The sequence below is a fragment of the Orussus abietinus genome, unplaced genomic scaffold (genome assembly GCF_000612105.2).
Source record: "Orussus abietinus isolate OABI.00-Male unplaced genomic scaffold, Oabi_2.0 scaffold23, whole genome shotgun sequence".
NCBI lineage: Eukaryota > Metazoa > Arthropoda > Insecta > Hymenoptera > Orussidae > Orussus > Orussus abietinus.
Window position 1 is genome coordinate 642196 of NW_019394258.1, and position 20254 is coordinate 662449.

Below are 20254 nucleotides of genomic sequence, written 5' to 3' on the forward strand. Positions count from 1 at the left end.
GATCGATCCCCATCGATCCGCGTTAAATTAACCCATCGATCCGCCATGCGTCCCCCCCACAGACCCGCCGAGTAGTCCCCTCGTCCCGCGTTATCAATCGCGCCGTAACGCTTCCTCTCCGCGTCACCCTCTCTTCGCCTGAAACAACAAGAACCAACAACAACACCGTCGAGCGTCCGCTCGATGCAACCCCGTTCGACTTGTCGCGTTTCCTCCCTGTCACTCGTTCCATCCCAACTTGGACGCGCGGAAGCGGCTCGCAACGATTTCCCCGGGAAGATCTGCGACTCGGATATAATTTTCAAGCGAGAAAATCTATATATCATTAGGCAGAAAATGATGGGAAGGCCCGGTGGATGAAAAATAAAAAACTGCTCGGTTGCTCCTTCCCTGGGACTCTCGGTCCACCTGGAGTCACCTGTCGGGGTGCGTTACCGGTCTTCTCTCTTTTCCATTCGCTCTCGCTCCGTTTCCCTCTCTCTCGCTCTTGCCGTCTATCTCGCCTCTCGCTCGCTCCGGCGGCTCGGAGGGGGTCCGCCGCCGCGGCGCTGGGCAGTGCGCCGACTCAGTAGCCGCGTGGCCACGGCGGTCGCGGGGTTTGCGTCGTGGAGCGTTTCCAGGCGGCGCACAGTCGCGACGGCAGCCAGCGGCGCGCGAACCCTCGGCCCCGTCTCGAGAGAGCAGCAGGCCGCGCGGACTGACCCAGGCCGGGAGTTTCGCCTCCGTCGCCGTTGCCGTCGCCGTCGCCGGGGCCGCGAGCGGCCGGGCCCGCGCGCACGTGGCGAGTCGCACGCGCGAGGCTAGCAGAGGGCGCAGGGACGCGCGTGGCCGCCGAGCCGAGGCGGAGGGGCCGTATATATATATATAGGTATATACGTGCCCGCGTATATGCATATATACATATATGTACAGAGAGAGACAAAGGTAGAGCGAGAGGGAGAGCGGGCGCGGGGAGAGGGAGAGAGACGGAGGAGGCCCTCGTAGGGAGTAGCACCCCCGGGAGCGAGTAGCCGGCTAGGGAGGGGCTAGGGGCGCGCGGGCTCCTCTTCGAGTCGTCCTCTTTTGCCGGGCTAAGGAAGAAGGGGCGACGGCCACGAGCGAGTCATCCAGGAAGCGGGACATGCTGGAGCCACGCTGGAGACCCGTCCAGGTAGCTAGCTCTCAACCCGCCACCCTCCTCCCGCTATGCCACTCGACGACACCACCCCAATGCCATGTTCGATGTTCACCCCCTGCGACCACCTGCACCTCCGCCCGCTGAATGGCCCGCACCTGCACGGAGCACGCTCGCCCCCGTAGCTGGAAGACCTAGCTCGAGGAAGGCCCTTTGTCCCCGCGCCCCCTAGGTGCCGCTCTCCGTCCCCTCTGGACCTCTCGTGGCGCGGCTTGGCGAGCACCCCTCGGGAACCGCCCGACCTGGGACCTGGAATCGAGGCCGCCGAGGGGCCTAGGTCCGGGTCTCGTCCAGGGAGAACGAATAGATATCGGTCGCGAGTGGACCCTGGACCTTGAAATTCCAGGTCGAATTCTCGGGTGGACCGTTCCCCCCGGGATGGACCCCTGGACCACCTCTCCCTCATGCCACGGACTCCGACCGAGACCGTCGTCAGACTTCATGCGTCTTCCATTTCAGGTTCCGGACCGCAGGTCGACGCGATGGGTCCGGGCTCGTTCCATGACGATTTCGGTGCACCTTCGATTTTCTGGACCGACTTTTCCGGGCCAGGGAACCCCTCCGCAGAGTCTTGGAACCGTCCGTTCCTCGACTCTTGAGAGCCGTTCGGACGTCGACAAACGTCGCGTCTCCGTCGGTAGACGTCCACCCGTGTCGGGCACCCAAATCGTCGACTGGTGCACGGCAGGTGGTGCATCCTAATTATCGCGAACGATTAACCCAATCAACCGGTCGTCCACCAGAGATGGACCGGACCCCTTTGCTCGCACTTTGCTTGACCCCCCTCGTCCTAATCGTCCCCTAGGGGTTGGAGTCATCAAGGGTGGGTTTGCCGTTGCCTTTGCTGGGCACATCGATCCGGGAACCTGGCATCGCGATTATTAAATCACGACCACCCAGACCCCGCGATGCACCGATTAAAGCAGATACTCTTATACCGGGCGATGGGGCGAGCGAAATGCGGCCACTCTTAGTTGCATGCCGCCCCCGATGCGACCTGCACTTTCCTGCACCTGCATACCGCCTCTTGATCCGCATCTTGTTATAAATTTTGCATGCTCTCGTCGCAGGGTACCGTACCCCTTGGATCCGTTCTCCAGGCTCTTTGATATTGTGTGGTTTTGTGCGGTTTCGTGAGATTTTCGGTCGTTCTGGGATGACCAAAGTGCCCAATGACCGGATCAAGGGACACCTTCCAGGATTATTGGGAGCCCACGACGCGGTCGGCTCTTCCGTCGAGGAACCGCCGCGAAGAATCCGCGGTATCCGGCATGAATCGTTAAACCACCGGCTCTATGTCCGGCCGTTTACGAGCCATGTGTCGGGGTTCCCTAGCGTTCGATCGAACTCGATATCCCGGCGTGTCTAGAGTCTAGGGACACGCCCAGAGCGCGCCCGGTGAAATGTCACCACTTCGCCGCGAAATGTACGAGCCGGCCCAGCTCATCGGCCGATTCGTCCGATTCTCAGCGGCGTGTAGTTACTTTTGATAGATTACAATCGCGGCCCGTGTCATGAGCTGTGGAAGTGACGTTTGAGCGATCGCCGGGTGGGATGGCGAGCCGCAAACGACACGGGCTGATTTTCTAATTCGGCGTTACGTACCCTGGATTCCAAAACTCGAGGAAAGAATTCCTGGTGGAGGCATTTGGACCCGGGTCGCGTCATGGGGTGGAGGCGAGACAAATATAGGGAGCAGGTGAATCGACCGGTTTACCATAGGGTGTAGGAAATCCCGAAGAACGCGGTACCGAGGAGCGTTCCGCACCTTGGGTCGGGGGTAGTTCTTTCTCCACGGCGTGGGGGTGGCATTGTAGGGGTACAGAGGGGTCGGGGGGGGGTCTCAGCCTCCAGGAATTCCGGGGTAGTAGGGGAGGCTCGGAGACGTAGGCGGTCCTACCCCGGCTGGGGGCGTTAAAGAAGTGGGTGGGTTTGGCCACCCCGCGCGTCAACCCTTGCCCCCTTCTTCGGGGTGGCCACCCGCTGTCTCCTTCGATCCCGCCGATCAACCCCACCCGGGTGCCGCGCCTCGCAAGCTGCTCCGAAATGCCATCTGCTCCCGGTAGCTGACGTGCTTTGCAAATCCCAACAATGAACGGCATCGCCGACAATGGCGTCCGAAGGCGGTGGCTCGGGGGTCGCCCGACCTCGAGTCTGGAAGCTGCAGGAGGCACCGCCGGGCGTTTCGCCACTTTCCGGGCTCTCTGGACGTCGATTTCCCCCCGGATCTTGAACCGCCATCCGCAGGGTCTAGAATTTCAACTTCACAACGCGAGAAATCGTCCTCGAAAGGAGGAACTACCTCCGGAATGCACCGATGCGCGCTTCTCCGGTACCACCTGGACGAGCGTCGTCCAGGTCCTGGACCAACGTAGAGGGTGCTTAAAATTTGAGTCCGGGACCGGAGACCCGAGGAATCCCTCGATCTTTCTTCCCTTCCATCCGGTGGGATGGATCGCCATGCCGTAAACCATCCTTCCCTTCCACCCCCGTTTGCCTAACTACCATGTACAAGGCGCCCTCCCCGCACGCACCCCCCGAGTAATCCAATTCCTGAAGTAAGGATAAATATGGTTTCCCATTCCGCATCCAAGAGCGGGGGTCCAAGGAGAGGAGCATCTCGATCGCACCCCCCACGATGCACCCCGGGGTTGCACCCCTCGCCCACCTTCGAAGCTGCGCCCATCTTCTCACCTCCTCCGGCGCTTCTGGCTCAGACGCACGCACCCTCGCTCTCTCTCTCCGGTACGAACAGGCAGGCGCACATCCGGGAGGAACTACCCCTCCGGTCGCCTCCTCCGCACGCGCATCCCCTTCCGTATCCCCTGCATCCCTGTGCATCCCTCCGCGTCCCTCTCGGCCACTTCCGACCCGGCCAGGCTCCACCCACTTTTATATTAATCACGTCTCCCGGTTCGCTCCCGCGTCCGTTCTCCATCTTCCTTCCCTGGTGAGCGATTTCCTTACGCGGATGACCCGGGATCTGCGCACCTTCGTCGTTTGGCTTATTCATGCCCTCCGAGCGCGACCCTCCCGCTGTCGCTGTACCGTAGGGGTGCGTTCACCGGAAACGAGGCTGCAGGGCCCCCGGAAGACTCGGATGACAAGATGGAGGCCGTTCCTTGGTCGGGTCGATGCCGGATGCCAGGAGATCCTGGGACCCCTCCAACTCCTCCTCCTGGACCCTCGCAACCGCTTCGAGGAACGCAAACGCGGTCCTGGAGTCTCTTAGAAAAATTCCAGCTTCCGGTCCAGGGTGGAACCCTTCGCCGTTGGGAAACGTCGGGTCGATGGCTAGGAGTCCCTGGATTATTCAGGCTCCTTGGGGATGGTCATGGCATTGGGTGCCCCTCGTCTTAGGCCTCTCATCTCGCCTGGTCCGACGCCATCGTAAACAGCAAGGTGCTCGGATTACCTTTCATTATGTACGCAATTACCAGCGACTCCTCTCTAAATCTCGGGTCACTCCTGGATTCGGCGAGCCTGGGGCTCCGGATTGGGGAATCCAAGGCGTGCCTTGCCGAGGAAAAGAAATTACGGGTCCTGGGGGATCTCTTTCGATCCAGGTCGAGGCGCTAGTAAGCGCGTGCTGGGAGCATATGCCAGTAAGCGCATCGCGATAATTGGTGCCTTGCACTATTTAGGGCATCGTGCTAGTGGGTACCTTGCACCGTTCAGCGCATCGTGCTAGTGGGTACCTTGCACTGTTTAGCGCATCGTGCTAGTCGGTGCCTTGCACTATTCAGCGCGTTGCGCTAGTCGGTACCTTGCACCGTTCAGCGCATCGTGTTAATCCGTGCCTTGCACCGTTCAGCACATCGTGCTAGTCGGTGCCTTGCACTATTCAGCGCGTTGCGCTAGTCGGTACCTTGCACCGTTCGGCGCATCGTGTTAATCCGCGCCTTGCACCGATCAGCGCATCGTGCTAGTCGGTGCCTTGCACTATTCAGCGCATCGTACTAGTCGGTACCTTGCACCGTTCAGCGCATCGTGTTAATCCGTGCCTTGCACCGTTCAGCGCATCGCGCTAGTCGGTGCCTTGCACCAGCAACCGAATCGCGCGAACGCCCTCGGTCGCCCTCGTCGTCGAGGACGCCGAGTCGATACTCGGGGATTGTTCTCGCCGCGGATGCGCGCCTCTCAAATTTCAAAACGCCGATCGTTTCCTTCTCTGTGCCGATTTCGCCCCTCCAGGCCTATCGGGGCCCGGGCTCCGTGTCGAATTCAATGGGCGCCGGCACGTCGGGAACGGTAATTGCGACTGAATCAATGAATCCGCCCGGCTGGAGCGATTCTCTGCTGCGACAACGCCTCTCGGCCCTTAAATAAAACAAAAACCGCCACTTGTTGTCGTCGTTTCGCGGAATAAACACGCACCCTCGGGTTCGGGTGCGCACCTCTCGGGCTTTCTCTCGCTTCCGCGCCGGGACGCGCTCTCCTGGATACCTTGACACGGGCGTCGGCTCCGCCGGTGTTTCGCTATGCCTTCGGCTGATCCCACTTCCCTCGAGTGGGGGCCACATCGACGCCCGTCGACGCCTATCGTCGCATCTCGGTGTCACTTGACACCTCGTCGATGGCTCTCCCTCGCGACTCGACGCTCGCCCGAGTTTTCAGCTGCATCGCTTCCGCCCCGGCGATGCACCCTCGAGTCCTCGCCCCGTTGTATCGACCCCTAGGTTCCTCCACTCTTTCGGACCAAATTGATCGCTCTTCGGCAATCCGTCGAGGCGCGAGCATTGTCGTCCTCCTCGTCGACGCGCCGGGGGATCGGCAGACTTCCGCTTTCTGGGCCTCCACCTCGCCGCCCGGAAACGGAGCTTTTGCGGGCTTTACCGCCCTCGAGGACTCTCCACCGTATCGGCGCTTCGCGATTTCACTCGTTGTTTCGCGAGTTCCTCCCGCTCAAAGGGCTCCGTACTTTCGCTTTCGATTCTACGAGGGCTTTCTAGTCCGCCTCGTGTTTACGCGCCTCTCCAGATCCGCCGCGGTAAACACCCCACGCGAGACAGGGACCCAATTCTCGCGTTTATACGGATTTTTTATCATCACGCGAGTAGATCCCCATGGAAGATTTACCATCATTGTCGATGATGAACAGTCTAATCTCGTACTCCAAAGTGTCAATTTCCCGGGGGAGTGGCTATCGCTCGAAACTCCAGGATCGGGACCAAGGATGTCACTTGTCCGATCGTTGTGTGCAATTATTATTTCTCCTTTTCTTTTTTTCTTTTCAATAACTCGAGACTAGGGTGCCACGGTTTATTCCCGGGACGGGGGACAGGATCGAAGGAGTTCGACGGTGGGAAGATTATCGCAATTGGGGCTCCGATTAATTATCTGATTCGTTTGAACTAACTGGCCGCGTTAACGTCCAAATATTTGGCCGAGTCGGCGATACGCGAGCCCATATCTCCTGCAATTCGGACGAATCGGACGAAAATTCGGGGGAAAATTATTCCCGGATTGTCCCGCCGCTCGATGGAGCCCTTGTACTCGCGACTCCACTTTGTTCACATTTTATCCGAAAATAGAAGAATAACGGCCGAAATGAATAACCAAACGCTTGAGGTGAAGTGATACACGTAGAGGAACTTGATCGACGTCGATGAAGATTTTTCTAAATGCTTACGTTGCCGACGTTCGTTTTCATATTGACAGCTGTGTCGAATTATATTGGGTATTGTACCAAATGGCATACTCCACCTGTCGTTTTCGTACAATAAGTATCAGGAAATTGAAGTAAAACTCCAGAAATCCTCTGGATTCGTGCTTTCTGGGGCCCTAATTGACTGCAGAGGGACCCTCTGCGCCATCTGTGATTTCCAGGTCAATTAAATTTTCACTCCGAGATCTCGTATTTCCATCGTTTTGGCATAGAAGCGCATACAACACTTTTTTTGCCTTTATCCCGTTCAAATGCGAGTTTATCGATTACCAGAGTGTTCTAAATTGTTGTAAAATTGCCCTGACCCTTTAGTTTCTCATATGGGAGCCTTCGATAATTCTATGTTGATCGAAATATGAGAGCTCGACGCCATTTTGTTTCTTGTCTGGGCTAAGTTAAAAAATTCTTTCAAAAATCCAAATTTTCAATGTGTCAGGACAATTCTTAGATGATCAGGAGTGACGTGTCAAAGTTTCGGACAGTTTGGTCTTTTACCCTTAAAAAAAAGTGGTGTACTCGAATCTACTGATTTGAAGGGCGTCGAAGAGGTTTTGTTTATAAAACTTTTCTCCCAACTCGGTTTACCGAATAGTTTGAAACGTTACAACGTAAATAGGGAGACTATGCGGAAGGTCCTGGAACTCATGAAATTTCAATTCTTTTCAAATTTGTTTATAGTTATTTTAAAAATAGTTTGTAAAAAATGAAATTTCGCGTGTTTTAGGACCTACCTTAGTGCCTCCATATTCACGTTTTAAAGTATGAAACGATTTGAGACACCCAGCTTATAGAATAGTTTTTTCAACGATTGAGCTTTCGAATGCCACTTTCACATCCCCTTAAGAAGAGTTCGAAAATTCGGGCCCCGGTGTTCTCGTTATCGGGTCGTTATCACCAACAAATCAGAAAACCGAACTTTATCAGCCCACTTTGTCGAGGCCCCCCTCCCCCTTTCGCAAATCGCCGATTGTTTCCACGTCCGAATTTCATTTGGAGGGCCGAAGAGTCGATATTTAGCGGTGCTTTGGGCAGACGCGGCCGAACGGTGGGCCCGTCAAAACGGGGGTGGACGATGACGTGGGGCACCCCCGAAAATATAATGTGCACGTGTAATAGTCACTTGTTGACCGATCTCGGTGTCCCGATACCCCGAGTTCGACAATTTGCCGATGCGCGGTTCGACATCAAATATTGCATCGCAGTGCGGTGAATTACTACGCGGCATGCGACCGCACCGATATTGTGTTGCGCCCGTTTGCACGCGAGCCCTCCCTCCCCTCGTAACAAATATCCAAATATCGCCGAATAAATCGAGGCTAGCTCGCCGGGCCGATAACGACAATCCGTTGGGGAAATTACCACCTTGAATTTACCTAAGGGCCCCCCTGACGTTCCAGGGTGCCCCATGAGAGTAACCAGCGGAGACCGCTAGAGATCGGTCCTTCGACGTTACTTACTTTACCGACTTCAGCCAAGGACCCTGCGTACTTATAAGTAGAGTAGGTTTCCCCGATTAAACGAGTGTAACACCTGCAGGGAAATCCGATGGGGAAATTACCACCTTGAATTTACCTAAGGGCCCCCCTGACGATCCAGGGTGCCTCATGAGGGCAACCAGCGGAGACCACTAAAGATCGGTCCTTCGACGTTACCTACTTTGTGGACTTCAGCCAAGGACCCTGCGTACCGATAAGTAGAGTCGGTTTCCCCGATGCAACAAATGCAACACCTGCAGGGAAATCCGATGGGAAAATTACCACCTTGAATTTACTTAAGGGTCCCCCTGACGATCTAGGGTGCCCCATGAGGGCAACCAGCGGAGACCACTAGAGATCGGTCCTTCGACGTTACTTACTTTACTGACTTCACCCAAGGACCCTGCGCACCGATAAGTAGAGTCGGTTTCTCCGATGCAACGAGTGCAACACCTGCAGGAAGAGCGAAAGAAAAAATGTCGGGAAAAAAAAAAGAAAGAAAAAAAAGAATCGAGAGGAAGCAGAGGTCTCTTCGATTGTGCGGGATGAAAAAGAGGGCCCTGCATTATCCGCTGGCGGCCGGGCATCCGATGCAGCGCGATGCACCGGGGTTGCAATAATAGGAGCTCCGAGCTCTGGGAGTGACGGCATATCGAAATGTAGTCCCCGTGTTTGGATTCGCGGTACCATCATGAATCAATTACAAGGTGGACTCGTACACAGTCGGCGATGTAGAAGGACGAGGAATATAAAGTGGGAATTCATACGCGGTACTTCCGCCGCGGACGTTCCGCAGCGGACACGTGTTGCAGCCGCGGCATGTGTGTCGCCTCCGCGTAAGCGGGTTTTCGCTCTCGGTCGATGTAATTTCGATAGAGTGGACCCGGGACGTATCGCGTCCGGTGGGTGTTTAGCAATTAGGAGGAGCTCGCAAATGGCCGCACGTCGGTCCACTCGCGGAATCACGGCGCATCCGCCCAGGAACCGCTTCCGTCCTCCTGCTCGCCCCCTCGGCGCCTCCCTTTAAAGGTCCTCCCTCGACCTCGACGATTCGTTTTGACCCAAATTCAAGGATCCTTCCGGGGAGGCAACTCCAATCGTTGGACTCCCATCGGAAACATGGCGGTCCAGTTAGAACCGCTTTCGGTTGCCGGGCTGACTGCGTTTTGTTTGCCGATCTTACGTCACGTCTCCTCGTGATCGCGATGCGGTGAGATCGCGTTCCGGTCTTCTCGATTTCCCCAGGTTTTGTCGTTGCGACAGGGTATCGATCCTCCCCGAGATTTCTGGCCGATCGGGGGCAAAAGGAACCCCGCGAGGACCTCTTGGCTCGCCTCGCGTCTCCGGAGCGGCGAAAACGCCTCTTGCGCGAAATGTCCCTTATAACGCGCCGGGTATATTTATAGCGCGGGCCGCGGTCTTAACCGGCCGCGCGCTCTCTTGGCAGCCAGTCCGCGTAATCGCGATAAGTGCCCGTCGCGAGAGAGCGCGGAGAAAAATGGCTGGAAGTGGAAAGCTTCATTGTTCGGGGCTCCGATTCGCGGCTCCGATTAATCCGAGGCGTTCTCTCTTATCAGTTTGCCGACTGAAATCACGAGCGACGCCGCGGAGTGTCCGTAGGACGTCCGAGGCCCCGGTCTCACTCGACGCCCGGATCGGAAGGAGCGACCACGCGAGTCTGTCCGCCCGACGCGACCGGAAACGCGACTTTTCTCCTGGAGCGTAGCGATTTTCGCCGTTCCCCCGGGCTCTCCGCGAAGGTTCCCTCCCCCTGAAGGGCGCTCCGCGTCGAGATACCGAAATTTCCGAAGAACCGGGTCCATCCAGGGCTCCCGAAAACTCGAGGTGGGACATCTCGCCGGGGACCCATCCAGACCTCCGCGCCGGAGGAGCGACCGCTTCCGCGACTCGCGCCCGTCCTCTCCGCGGCCATCTTGTGCCGTTTCGTTATCTACCGCGAGATTTTTGCCGGAGGAAAAGGACAAACATCGCCGCTGCGACCGAGTCGGCCAGTCGATCCAGGAGCTAACCAGTTCGCACCTGCTGAACGCCTTCCGATAAGCGCGAGGCGATAAGGCGCCGCCATCTTGCTCGGGAAAGCGGCAAAATCACCGAGAAAGCTCGCGATCTCGGCCGCGATTCTCCCGGAACACCTTGGAACCATCTTGGAACCATCTCGAAGGCATTCCCTCTCAATGGGATGCGCGTGGCCGTCGTCCTTTTCCCTGTACTGATCCTGCACGCCCTAGACATGTGTTTCGTCATCGGCTGGCGAGAGGGCGGCATAAAAATTCCTAATTTGTGAGCTGCACCGGTGAACCGCAACAGGTTAGTCCCTTGAGACCATGAGCATCTATACCATCGATCCTACCTCGCGTCATAAACGTGGAAACAACCCTTCTGATTAAAAAAAAATAATAATAAAATCAAACAAAACAAAGAACACAAAGATATTCCGCGGAATAGTAAGAGGTGTCCCACCGACGCCGCGCGTCGCTACCGGTGGGGCCTCGCGCGATGTCGCGCTAAAAACTCAGCTGTAAGACTATCTTCGACGATCCAGCCTGATAACAGGTAGTTGAGCCCGTGAGTCATGTACACAGACCTTGACAAGCTATTGGATCAGGGTTTGGGTGACGTGGAACCAGGCAGCGTTATCAGCTCTAACCTATAAATTCTTTCCAGTCCCGGGAAACTCGACCACCCCTCCCGGTGATTTTTTCCTCCCCTTAAGGGGATGTGAAAGTGGCATCCGAAAGCTAATCGTTCATAAAACTTTTCCACGAACTGGGTGTCTGAAATCGTTTCATAATTTAAAACGTGAATACGGAGACCTTAAGGTAGATCTTGAAACTCGAAAAATTTCATTTTTTGTAAAATATTTTTAAAATACCTATAACAAAATTTGAATGGAATTAAAATTTCATGAGTTTCAGGACCTCCTTTATAGTCTCTATTCACGTTGTAACGTTTCAAACTATTCGGTAAGCCGAGTTGGGAGAAAAGTTTTATAAACAAAACCTCTTCGACGCCACTTTCACGTCACCTTAAGGGGATGTGTAAGTGGCATCCGGAAGCTAATCGTTCATAAAACTTTTCTACGAACTGGGTGTCGCAAATCGTTTCATACTTTAAAACGTGAATACGGAGACCTTAAGGTAGGTCCTGAAACTCGCGAAATTTCATTTTTTAAAAAACTATTTTTAAAATACCTATGAAAAGATTGGAAATGAATTGAAATTTCATGAGTTTTAGGACCTCCTTTATAGTCTCTATTCACGTTGTAACGTTTCAAATTATTCGGTAAATCGGGTTGGGAGAAAAGTTTTATAAACAAAACCTCTTCGACGCCACTTTCACGTCACCTTAAAAGTCCACAAATTGCGCAAAGACGGAGTCAAGAAATGGTTGGAGAACGCGGTAAAAAAAAAGAAAGAAAAAAAGAGAAAAGGAACCGACTATTCGAAGGTGCGAGATAGGCGCGCTCTCTCGCCGGGCGGACTATTTATCGTCTTCTCTTATTCAAGGCGCACGAAACGGCTACGGCTTTTATTGACCATCGATAAACCGTTAACAATTAGCGCGGAGTGGGGCCGATATTGCGATTTTCATTAAGAGGCAGCATTTTTACGCTGGGCCGTAATTGCGGCGGCGGTACGCTTTTATGTACAAGTACGCCGCCGCGGGTGCCCCGCGCGCGTCGGGGGTGCGATATCGAGATGGGGATGCGGAATTCGCGTAATATCCCGGCCGCCCCCGCAATGCTCTTAAGGGGAAGTTATTCGCGTATTTTGTTCCCATTGCGAGCCGGCCGAAGAATTGTGTGTACCCAGGCGGGAGGAGATCCGGAGGCGGATTAATTGAAAACGCGTCGAAGGCCCGGGGCGAAAAATCACTCTCGACTCTGGCTAGATTTTTCGGCTCATTAATAGGCCCCGAATAGCCGAGTACATTGCCCGGGCCGTCTGATTAATAATTGGGACAACTCCCGAGCGGGTTCGCCGCTCCATTAGCGCTATCAATTTCGGGGATCACCGCGGGGAGATTATTTCGAGTTTGATCGCTCCTTAGAACCGTCTCATGCATCGTGCACGTGTTTTAATTCCCCCGCTGCGGTTCGGTGCCGACTTATTTCCGGCCCTCGGCGGGGAAAAGCTGGGGAGAAAAATAGGAGAAAATTACGGTGCGCTTTACTTTTTCCCACCGAGCGGCCTTATCGGGGATTGTTAACGTTTGCTCGACGATGTTTTGCCCCTGATAAGCGCACCGCCTGTTTGTTGTACTCGCCGTGTTTTCTCTAAGTACAGGACGGGACGACAATGCGGGGAGTGGTCGATGTCTGGGAACACTTTTCCGGAAAATTCGGAGCTTCGGGAGAAAACGATTACGGAAGCTTTGTCCTCAAGCTGAGGTTAGCTTTCGGGGGACGCAAGGGGCGAGGGGCGGGAAAGAGGGCACCCGGCCTGTGCAGAGAGGAACGGAGGATGACATAACCTCGCCGGTGTAATTTGCGAAACAGATTTACGCGTGGGACGGATCGCGGGCATTTATGATAATATGTAGTGTGGTTTACTGGACGCAATGTTGGCCTTCCTGCATGTTGCGCGCGCGCGCGCGCCTCGCCGCTAGAGTCCCTAGAATCGGAGAGTCGAGCACGCCGAGCCTCGATTTCCCCTAGACCCCAACCTCTCTCCACCTTCCCCTGGAGATTCCGAAAATCTAGGCGGACATTGCCCCTCTCTTCGAAAACCATTTCACGACCATTTCTTAAAAAAAGAAAAAAAAGGTAGAAAATAAAAAGAAATTCACCAAGCCAAAGAAGCATTTCTTTAAGAACCAAAGAAACGTTCCGTCAATTCCAAGAGCAATAAACCCGACGGAAATAATCTGAAATCCTAGTAACCCCGAGGGAACGTTGCGTCCAATTTATTCCAATCTATTCGAGGGAAATAATTATTCCTCGAATTCGCAAAATATTTTATTGGGTCGGATGAAATTTTCCTTCGAGTCTACGGCAAATCCGAATGCCACTGGGTGGGGCCCTATATAGAGGGGTCCGCGGAAAATGGCTTGGCCAATCGCGGGCCCCTCAAGGGACTCTAGACCGCGCATGCGCGGTCCGACACACCGCGGCGAATCTACTTAACGCCGTCCCTGATATGCACACGGACGCACACGCGCTCGCCGTCGGGATAATCGCCGAAGACGATTGGTAGCTTCCTGTCGGTCACGTGACCGCCGCAACGCTTCTGGCAGCACGTAGGGGCTGCTCGATGGCATTAGTTACGCACACGGGAGAGCGTGGCCGCGCGAGCTGCATGCCGGGGATATCATGACCGAGGTCCCTCCCGGGCCCCGCGACGCGAGCGCCGATCCGCCGCCTCGCCATCTGCCGGCCGAACGCGGAACTAACGCCCTTCGGCGCGGCGGACGATACCCTCTGAAATCATGGATTAAAGAAAACTGGTAGTATTTAATATCGAAGCGTCGAGGACTATCCTGGAATAGGGATAAAGACTATTCTCATCCGCTACGACCGTTATCTCAGGAATTTAATAAATCATCCCCGCCATTTCGAGTCGAGATTCCGGAAAGGGAGACGCTCGAAGAGAGTTCCAAGATGGCCGATTTTTCGAGACGGCCGCCTCTTGTCCGTTTCTTGCTCTAGCATTAATAGCCTCGTCACACTTCGCGCCATCACGCCATCTATTTTGTAATAGAAACAACGGAAGAACCTAATTCCGCCAGGCCTGCCCTGCGCTCTTGTCCTCCTCGCCGTTTAGATGGACGCGCCGCCACTCCACGCGACGCCACGCCACGCGGTCCCACCTGACCAGGGACATACTAGGATTCGGCGAATAGAGTCGAGTTATCCCGAGATTTTGCCAGTTTTTTTTCATCGGAATTAATCCCCCGGTCTCTCGGGGGAAAAGCAGTCGCCTTCCTCCTCGGGTTTTCGGTTCTTACCGGAGGTCGAGAGGCGGAGGGCATCGAGGGCACTATTTCGAGGCGACAAAGCGACGCGTTGTGTCCTCCGGTTCCGCGGGCGCGTCCCGCACCGCGAAAGTGACGCTTATGAACCGCTACGGAACTAGTTCGTCCCCGTTGACAAATTCCCATAATGGCGCGCGCTTGAATGTGCCATTGATGAGCGGTTCGGATGGCGGCCAGCGCCAGCTAAGAGCCTAATCCTGGCACGACTCGCAGACATCGGTATTAATAGTTATGAATCTAGAATAGAACTAAGCTGGCCCGCCATACGCGTACGCGAGGACGCGCGCCGGCATGCAAATGGCGCGTACGTAGAGCGCACTCGACGCCCGAGCGGGACTTTACGACCGGACCTGAGTTCATGAATGCGAGCCTTAACACCCGGAACGATCGGCAAAAGGTATTACCCGCCGACTATAAAACTCGGAAGAAGGTGACGATCGCAAACCCCCATTTTTCCTACCCCGGGGTGCATACTTTGCGGGTCGTGCCCCCGGACGAAACACCACTCCGTTCGCCGTCTCGATCTCCAACTTCCCAAGAAAAGCCTCCCCAGGTCCTCAGGAGACATTCGGTATATCGACAAGATCCATCGATTCGATCCATTAATTCTTTCCCCAACCCCCCGAGAACCCTCGTCATGTCTTTCCGCGGAAAAGCGATCGCGCGTCATACCTCGCTCGACAATTCAATTATTTGCGGAACAACCGTGGGCGGCTCCGGTGCGTACCGCATTACGCAACGGTTGGAATAATCGCCGGGACAATTGTTGCAAGGCAATCCTCGCCGAGAACTCCAGCCTAACGCCGAGTAAGAGCGGATTCCGGTGGACGACACTCATCGCCGGCATTGAAGTTACCGATGATTACGTTCAATTAATTTCAATATTCATTAACACTAGGTTGATCATTGACGGGTAAACGAAAACACGCATTTTCTTTAAAAAATCTATTTATTCAAATTAAGTCTGTATTAAACAACCCTAGGCTCTACGTTTAAATAAATTATTAGTAAGTAAAAAGTCCTTTTTTAAAAATTATCACGGAAATTATTGGAATGCTCGCCCTCTCATTCTCGGAGTCAGAACTAGAAAGAATGCGCATCCTTTTCTTCCTACGACACCCTTTCAAGAAGTTTTCCTCTTCACTATCCGAAGATCCTTCTATTCCTCCACTTTCAATGCAAACTTTCACTCTCATCTTCGCCTTACACTCACTGCAACGAAGCAAATATATATGGATTGTTTATGAAATTAGCTAGTCCGTCAATTTGACGGGTTTCGTAGAGATAGGTATACTACATACAGATTTTAATAATTAGAAGGCTTAGGAAAAAATAATTGCGTGTAGAAATTCTTTGGATGAAATGATTAATTTACGATAGAAAAATGGTTAAAATTAATGCTATGGTTTTTTCGGTATTTTTTTTTTAAGTTTCAATTCCGTCAAATTGACGGGTCCCCTGAACCTAGTGTTAAAGGCCGGATCTCATATCACCGGGGAGTCGGAAGTCGACGTGTAGGCTTCTTCGGATGTTGACGTGGTTCCTGGGGCAATGGGTTTACCCTTCTTGCGGGGGGTTCGGGCGATAATTAATAATTACCGGCGCTTTCTTGCCGATTCCGGCGGCGTGGCCTCTCGGGTGACCTGGGGTCAACGGAGCCCCGAGGTTGCTCCCGGCTCGCGGGGTCGACATTCCTTGGCCGATCGTTCCTTGGTCTGGCTTCTCTTTTTTTTCTTCCCCTAGTTCCTCCGTCTGCGTTCTACTATTTATAGTGCAACCTCCTTAGAGGCCCCGAGTTAGAGACAACATTGGTTTGCTTCTGCCCGCCGAAATCCCCCGGCGTTTCGTCTCTCTCCGCCGTCACTTGTCGTACGTTCCTCGAAATTGTCGCTAAAATCCTTTTCAAGGATTCACGGATTCAAAGCGTCATGCCAGGACCCTCGAGTATCCCCTGGATACGTCGGGTCGGTATATAGAAATAAAAAGGAACGATTGAAAAAAGAATTCATGCACGATGACTCAAGCGACAGACACCCGGTACGTCGAGCCGAGATTATGTGCGGCACCTCCGATAGGATTTTTTTATTTCACTGCTTTTTCCCGAAGCCCCGGGGTTAACGCGATAACGCCGGGAAAGGAGTACAATAATGACGGCTAGGAATCTTCTTTCTTTCTTTTATTTTTTTTTTATCCGGGCCCGGCGAACCGCGAATATGTGAAGTGGCAGCCGAGGATGGGGCGGTACCGGGAGCCGCTTCGTAATTATTTTCCCCGATGACTTGGCGACGACTTAGGCGTCGAGTCGAGTCATCGGAGGGAATCGGGGTGGACGAGTACCGAGGATATCTCCCTTTGTCGAGCGGCGGAATCGTTAAATCCCCTTTTTACCGAAGACTTGTCGTGCTATTCGGCGCCCGAGGTCGATCCTCGTGTCATGGGATAGGTGTATTTGGTTACACCGGGGGCAAATACAATTACAAGATTCGTCGGGTCATTAGGATTAATAGCGGATGATTTCAGGAAAGAATCTCAACCGGAGGGAAATTAAAGGGGTGACGACTGGAGGCAGGTCCCGACCTCGAGGTGGAGGCGCGACGAGATAGGAGATTCTCTCCTCCCGGGATTTCGGTGTCCCCTAATTCCGGAATAGTTGTTCTTTCCCTGGTCCTTATTTCCGACTGCGGGCGGAAATCAGGCGGCATTGTCGGCCACCGGGACGCAACTGTTGACTTTATTCCCGAAGATTAGTCGGCGCTTCGTTAGGACAATGCAATCCCGCCGGCACGCCTTCGGTTTTGTCGGTGGTTGGCAGCTTTTTTGTCCACGCTCCTCCCGGGGTTCCCTTACAATTCCCTTGATGAAAAGAAGGGGTGCCAGTCGAGCGGGGTTGATTCCGTCGCGGAACGACCGCCATTTTTACCACCGAGGTGTCTCGGAGGTCCTTCGCTGCGGAATTGAAAACTTTCGGGGATAAATCCTGGACCCTGCCTCGGACGATTTCCTCGTAGACGCGTCGACGGTGATAATACCGTCTTCGGCTCCGAGGAGATCGATCTCAAAAGGTCGTCCCTGTTTCGGGGGTTCACCTCCGGGGGTGCGGTTTTACGTCCCTCCTTAACAGAGGGTGCGGCGCGGCCGAGGGTGCCGGAATATGATTAGTATATCGTTATAAAGGCATCGCCGTCGTATACTTAAATTAAGTTTATTGGCCAGTTTTCACGGCGTTGCCTCGGCCCTTCATGAGGTCCCCGTAAACCGGGGAGATGGAGCCATAACGGCCGGGAAATCCTCCAATTTGCCAGTGTTTTTCCTCGCCAGACAAGTTCCAGAGGACCCTGAGGTCCCTTCGGTCTTTGAAATCCCTCTGCGACTCCCAGTCGATCGGGTGGAATTTTATTAAACGAGGATTTCCCTCGGTTGCAATTATTAGGACCTCTCGCTCGACCCACCCCCTCCTGGTGCAGCCCGTGCAAAAGGTCGAGGTTGCACTTAGAGAAGCCGGGGACGAGGGAAGGAAAGAAAAATAACCCGAAGTTGATTGAGTAGCTATGCATTACGGGTGAAAAACTCGAGAATAAGAAGGGGAGGGAAGGATTTCGACGGGGGGGCAGTAAATAAAGGGAGTAAGTGGCTCCCGCTCATTTTCGGCTTTTACGAGTTTAAAAGTTCCGCCCCTTCCTCCCCGCTTCCTTTCTTACTCTCCCCGGCGGTCCTTCGCAAACAATTACGCCTCCTCCGGTCGCAATAAACGCCACCTCGTCAATTTCGGAAATTAACTCGGACGCTTCGAAAACCGCGACGCGGACGGCCAACTTCTTTCCTTCCGGGAGACTCGCCGACAAAGGACGAGGAAAATGGAAATTTCCCGGCGGGTCTTAGCCAGGAATAATTGATAGGCATTCCCGCAAGACCTCTGCACGCGGACCTTGCTTGCAGATCGAGGTAATGCCGATGTTTGGAGGAAATCACGAACAATTACATCACCTAAACGACGTGACCTGGAAAGCTGATTGAGGAGACACGTAAAACGCTGCATCCAGCTCCGATTGTACGTGGGCGATGTATACTTGCCCGAGATAACACTTTTTTTTTGTCATTAATAATCCCTTGCGCAATTCCAGGCAGGAGGAATTTAACGGGGGGTAATTAATTTCTCGCGATTTCGGAGCAACCCCCACGGGATGATATCGAGAGAAAAAGGAAACCAGGTTCGATAAGGAGCTTCTAAATCGACGATCGATCGATTTCTCGTACGGTTTCCGGTGTCGCAAGGTAAAAAATGTTTCCACCTCGGACACGGTGGAATTATCCGAGGACCCGTCCAGGGCGGCCATCGATCATCCCCAATCAATGACTCGCCAATTAATCGATGCAGACCTCCCGGCCCTTTCCAGACTCGGCCGATAGCCGACTAAGATAAAGATAGGAGACGAAACTTTCTTATTAACACAATCAATCAAGCCACCTCGAATTTAAAGCATTTTTCTTGATTTTCCGTCCTTCTGGGCACCGAGTCGGGGGGGTGAGGAGGCCCTCCGAGGGGATCCGAGCCCGGGCTCAAGATTGCACAGAGGGGAGACCGTTCTCCAAGTTTTTCCAATCGATACGAGATTAAGCACCCCCGCAAAATTAACGCTTGCAACGCTCCAACAATAATGAACGATAACGAACGACAAGACCGACAGGGCGCGTCGGAACGAAGCGCCGAGGCATCGTCGAATATTTTTTAACGGCCCGATATTTAACTCCCCTTCGCTCGTCCATTTTCCTGCGGGGGTCTTTCCAAAAGAGGAGCAGGGAAAAAAATACGGAGGTCTTCCAGACCGAGCGATATAACGCCATAATGGGAGCTGAAGTACACCGCCCGGCGCATTAATTCGACTCGGCCTCGAATCGTCTTAACCTCCACCACCCTCGCGGCAGGCGCACAATAAATCCCGCAAATAATTGGCAACACACCGACATGCCCTCCCCCGATAAATTACAGACAATGCGCCCTCCTCGATATCGCAGTTATCCGAGAATTTTCCCTCCCCGCGGCGGGGAGTTTTCCGCGAACCGCCGGCCAGTAGTCGCGGGCCCATTGTTGGAAACTTGTCCCGAGCCGAACGGCCCGGCCGAAGGTTCCCTTTATTTCCTTCGTTAAATTATTGTTTGTTGCCCGGTCGGCCGGCTCGATCGGCGCTGAATCGCGCACTCGATGGGCATAAAACGCGAAACAAAGCGCCCTCGTGGGATGTATCGGAGCGAGCCGTAGACGACGTCTCGCCGAGGAGGAAAAGCGCCTCGACTGCGAGCGATCGTTTCCATTGTTGGAGGGAAAGGCGAGAATCTCTCCTATTCTAGGACAGATGGAGAAAAGAAGAAAGGGTTAATTATCATATAACATTATCACGAGATTGCCACGTTGGGGTCCTACCTCGAAGTGAAAAGTCCCAAGGAGTATCCAAGTTGCCGGGAGTTGCCTCCTGGCCCTCTCGAATCCTCGAATCCGTGATGGGCATAAAAGGCGAAACAAAGCGTCCTCGTGGGATGTATCGGAGCGAGCCGTAGACGACGTCTCGCCGAGGAGGAAAAGCGCCTCGACTGCGAGCGATCGTTTCCATTGTTGGAGGGAAAGAAGAGAATCTCTCCTATCCTAGGACAGATGGAGAAAAGAAGAAAGGGTTAATTATCATATAACATTATCACGAGATTGCCACGTTCGGGTCCTACCTCGAAGTGAAAAGTCCCAAGGAATATCCAAGTCGCCGGGAGTTGCCTCCTGGTCGCTCCGGGTCCTCTCGAATCCACGATGGGCATAAAACGCGAAGCAAAGCGTCCTCGTGGGATGTATCGGAGCGAGCCGTAGAGGACGTCTCGCCGAGGAAGAAAAGCTCCTCCATTGTTGGCGGGAAAGAAGAGAATCTCTCCTATCCTAGCACAGATGGAGAAAAGAAGAAA

At 53.9% G+C, this 20254-nt stretch overlaps 1 protein-coding gene across 13 annotated transcripts in view; it reads left to right on the forward strand.

Annotated features, from left to right (window-relative positions):
* The first annotated feature begins 1049 nt into the window (after positions 1 to 1049).
* Positions 1050 to 20254, forward strand: part of LOC105696680 (forkhead box protein P1) — a 149733-nt gene continuing 130528 nt past the window's right edge. For 11 of the 13 annotated variants that reach the window (XM_012419336.1, XM_012419338.1, XM_012419330.1 and 8 more), the window contains exon 1: positions 1050 to 1150. In XM_012419336.1, coding sequence (XP_012274759.1) covers positions 1121 to 1150 — 30 coding nt within the window. In that variant the 5' untranslated portion in view covers positions 1050 to 1120. Of the gene's footprint in view, positions 1151 to 9950; positions 10646 to 20254 lie in introns of those variants that run through there. The other 2 variants (XM_012419340.1, XM_012419341.1) reach the window with 1 other exon arrangement.